The sequence below is a fragment of the Phytophthora parasitica genome (genome assembly GCF_000247585.1).
Source record: "Phytophthora parasitica INRA-310 unplaced genomic scaffold supercont2.8, whole genome shotgun sequence".
NCBI classification, from domain to species: Eukaryota; Oomycota; class Peronosporomycetes; order Peronosporales; family Peronosporaceae; genus Phytophthora; species Phytophthora nicotianae.
This window is the reverse complement of record NW_008648994.1, coordinates 958704-960656: the sequence shown is the minus strand read 5'-3', so window position 1 is coordinate 960656 and position 1953 is coordinate 958704. Positions and strand designations below refer to the sequence as shown.

The window sequence follows — 1953 nt, the reverse complement described above, 5'->3', positions numbered from 1 at the left end:
TGTGAGTCGTGCAAGTCCACTAGAATAGCTCCTTGGTACATGTATCATTATCAACACACCGCCAGGTATCACTGGTTTCTTGCTGTCTTCCGGTTTCCACTTAGATCCGTCCGTTGTTTTGAAAACGGATAAGTACCCGCCGATTCCAAACTGCACAATAGGTGAAGTAAGTCGCGGCGTCATAAGCCAAACGGGCGCAGTTCGAGGAACTGGTGGTGGCCAAGCTCGTGCCGGTCTTTCACACCGCTTGTCCTGTTTAGACAACAGCAATGTTTGGAAGGCCAAACCGGAATTTATCCATTTACGTTCAATCACCGACGAGCCGTCCTATCCGAGTGCTTAGATGTAAGCACTCGGATAGGACGGCGAGACTACATACGCCGTTTCGTATAGTTTCAATCGTACTGCAATGTCCGAGTGACGTCGATGCCGACTTGCCAGAGGCTTCAAGAATGACTCATTTAAATTTTCTCTCAGTGCTCGCTATGTGACCATTAAGACAACAGACGACGCCCTCCTACGACCGACTTCACTATGGGCTTCTGGGTGACTTTGCTGAATGTATCCACGGGTGTCGCCGATATTTTCCTGCGTCTGAGTCCCGTGCCAGACATCATCGCAACAAAAACATCGGAGAAGTGGTCGAACTGCCGCTCATCACGATGGTCGTCAACTGCCACCTCTGGTACGTACAAATGTAGCCATGCCATTTTGATCACACTACTTACCTTGAAATGACGAACCGTTATCCCGTTATAGCAGGATGGCGTACGGATACGCGACAGATAGCCTGTTCCCGCTACTGCGCTCTCAGCTGGTGAGATCGTTGGTATATTATACAATATTGTATACTACCGGTGGAGTCCCGAGGAAAAGCGCAAACGCCTACGCAAGCTTTACGCGATCACCTTTCCAATCTGGTGCGTCGTCTCGCTCTATGTCGTGCTTGGCGTCTCTGGCGTGTTCGGTCAGACCAAGTCAGAGGTTGGAACGTCTCTCGGATACGCTGGATGTCCGTTCAGTTTCTCGATGTTCGCGTCTCCACTCGCTACGCTAAAGCACGTGATCAGTACCAAGTCGTCTGCTTCCATCCCGATTAATATGTGCACTATGATCCTGGTGTCGACTGCACTATAGACCGGCTCAGGCATCGTAGAAGCGGTGATCAACATAGTTGGTGTCTTTTTAAGCTGCACACAGATCGCCATCTACTTCATGTACAGATCTGGCAAAGTCACATCGATCGAGCTCGAAGCAGGCGAAAATGCGTCGTTAATCGCGATCTCCCCCAAGGGTGAAGTTCACGGCACGGTGATTGTCGAGAGCCCCGCATACTACAAACCCATGCCGTCGCCGCTGGTAAGCGAAAAAGTATAACGTGACAGCATATAATCATTTAATGCAAAACCTTTACTCTTTTCGTTTGTATCCGGAAAAATATGGGACGTCAAAATGTAGATTGGGACTTTTAGTCGCATCGACTAAGGTTAGTTAGACGCCTTATAGCGTCTCTCACAATATGTAGACATGACCCGACGGAGGAAATGCCTATCCCATGTTATCAGGACTTCGTCACACCTAGGAGTGGAGGGAATAGCATATTCGCACTTGGTAGCTCCAATTAGAACTGTGATCAAGGCCGATGGTCCACCGAGAATGCTCGAGTCTTCCAAACATTTCAACTGACTAATCTATCATATGGACAACCGACCTAACTTGAATTTTGTATGGAATAAAATAGCCAATCATCATCAATGCACAAATAATTGTTCAGTCACATCCCGCTAATATTCTCTGAAATTTATTTCAGAGTTAAGAAGGGATCCGATTCGAGGTATTATTCTGTCAGCTATTAAAGTCCTGTCTAAAGCGATGCCGATTAGAAATATAGGCATAAATACTATAAGTAATATAAACCTCTGATCTTTGATGTTGATGTGAAACTGATAAATT

The 1953-nt window shown here is 46.8% G+C and overlaps 1 protein-coding gene across 1 annotated transcript; it reads left to right on the top strand.

The window, feature by feature from the left end:
- Positions 1-534: 534 nt before the first annotated feature.
- PPTG_05886 (hypothetical protein) lies at positions 535-1377 on the top strand (the record flags this gene model as incomplete). Its single annotated transcript, XM_008899616.1, has 3 exons — positions 535-685; positions 815-1062; positions 1138-1377. 3 exons carry the CDS (start codon positions 535-537, stop codon positions 1375-1377), a joined length of 639 nt encoding a protein of 212 aa, XP_008897864.1.
- Between the last annotated feature and the right edge of the window lie 576 nt (positions 1378-1953).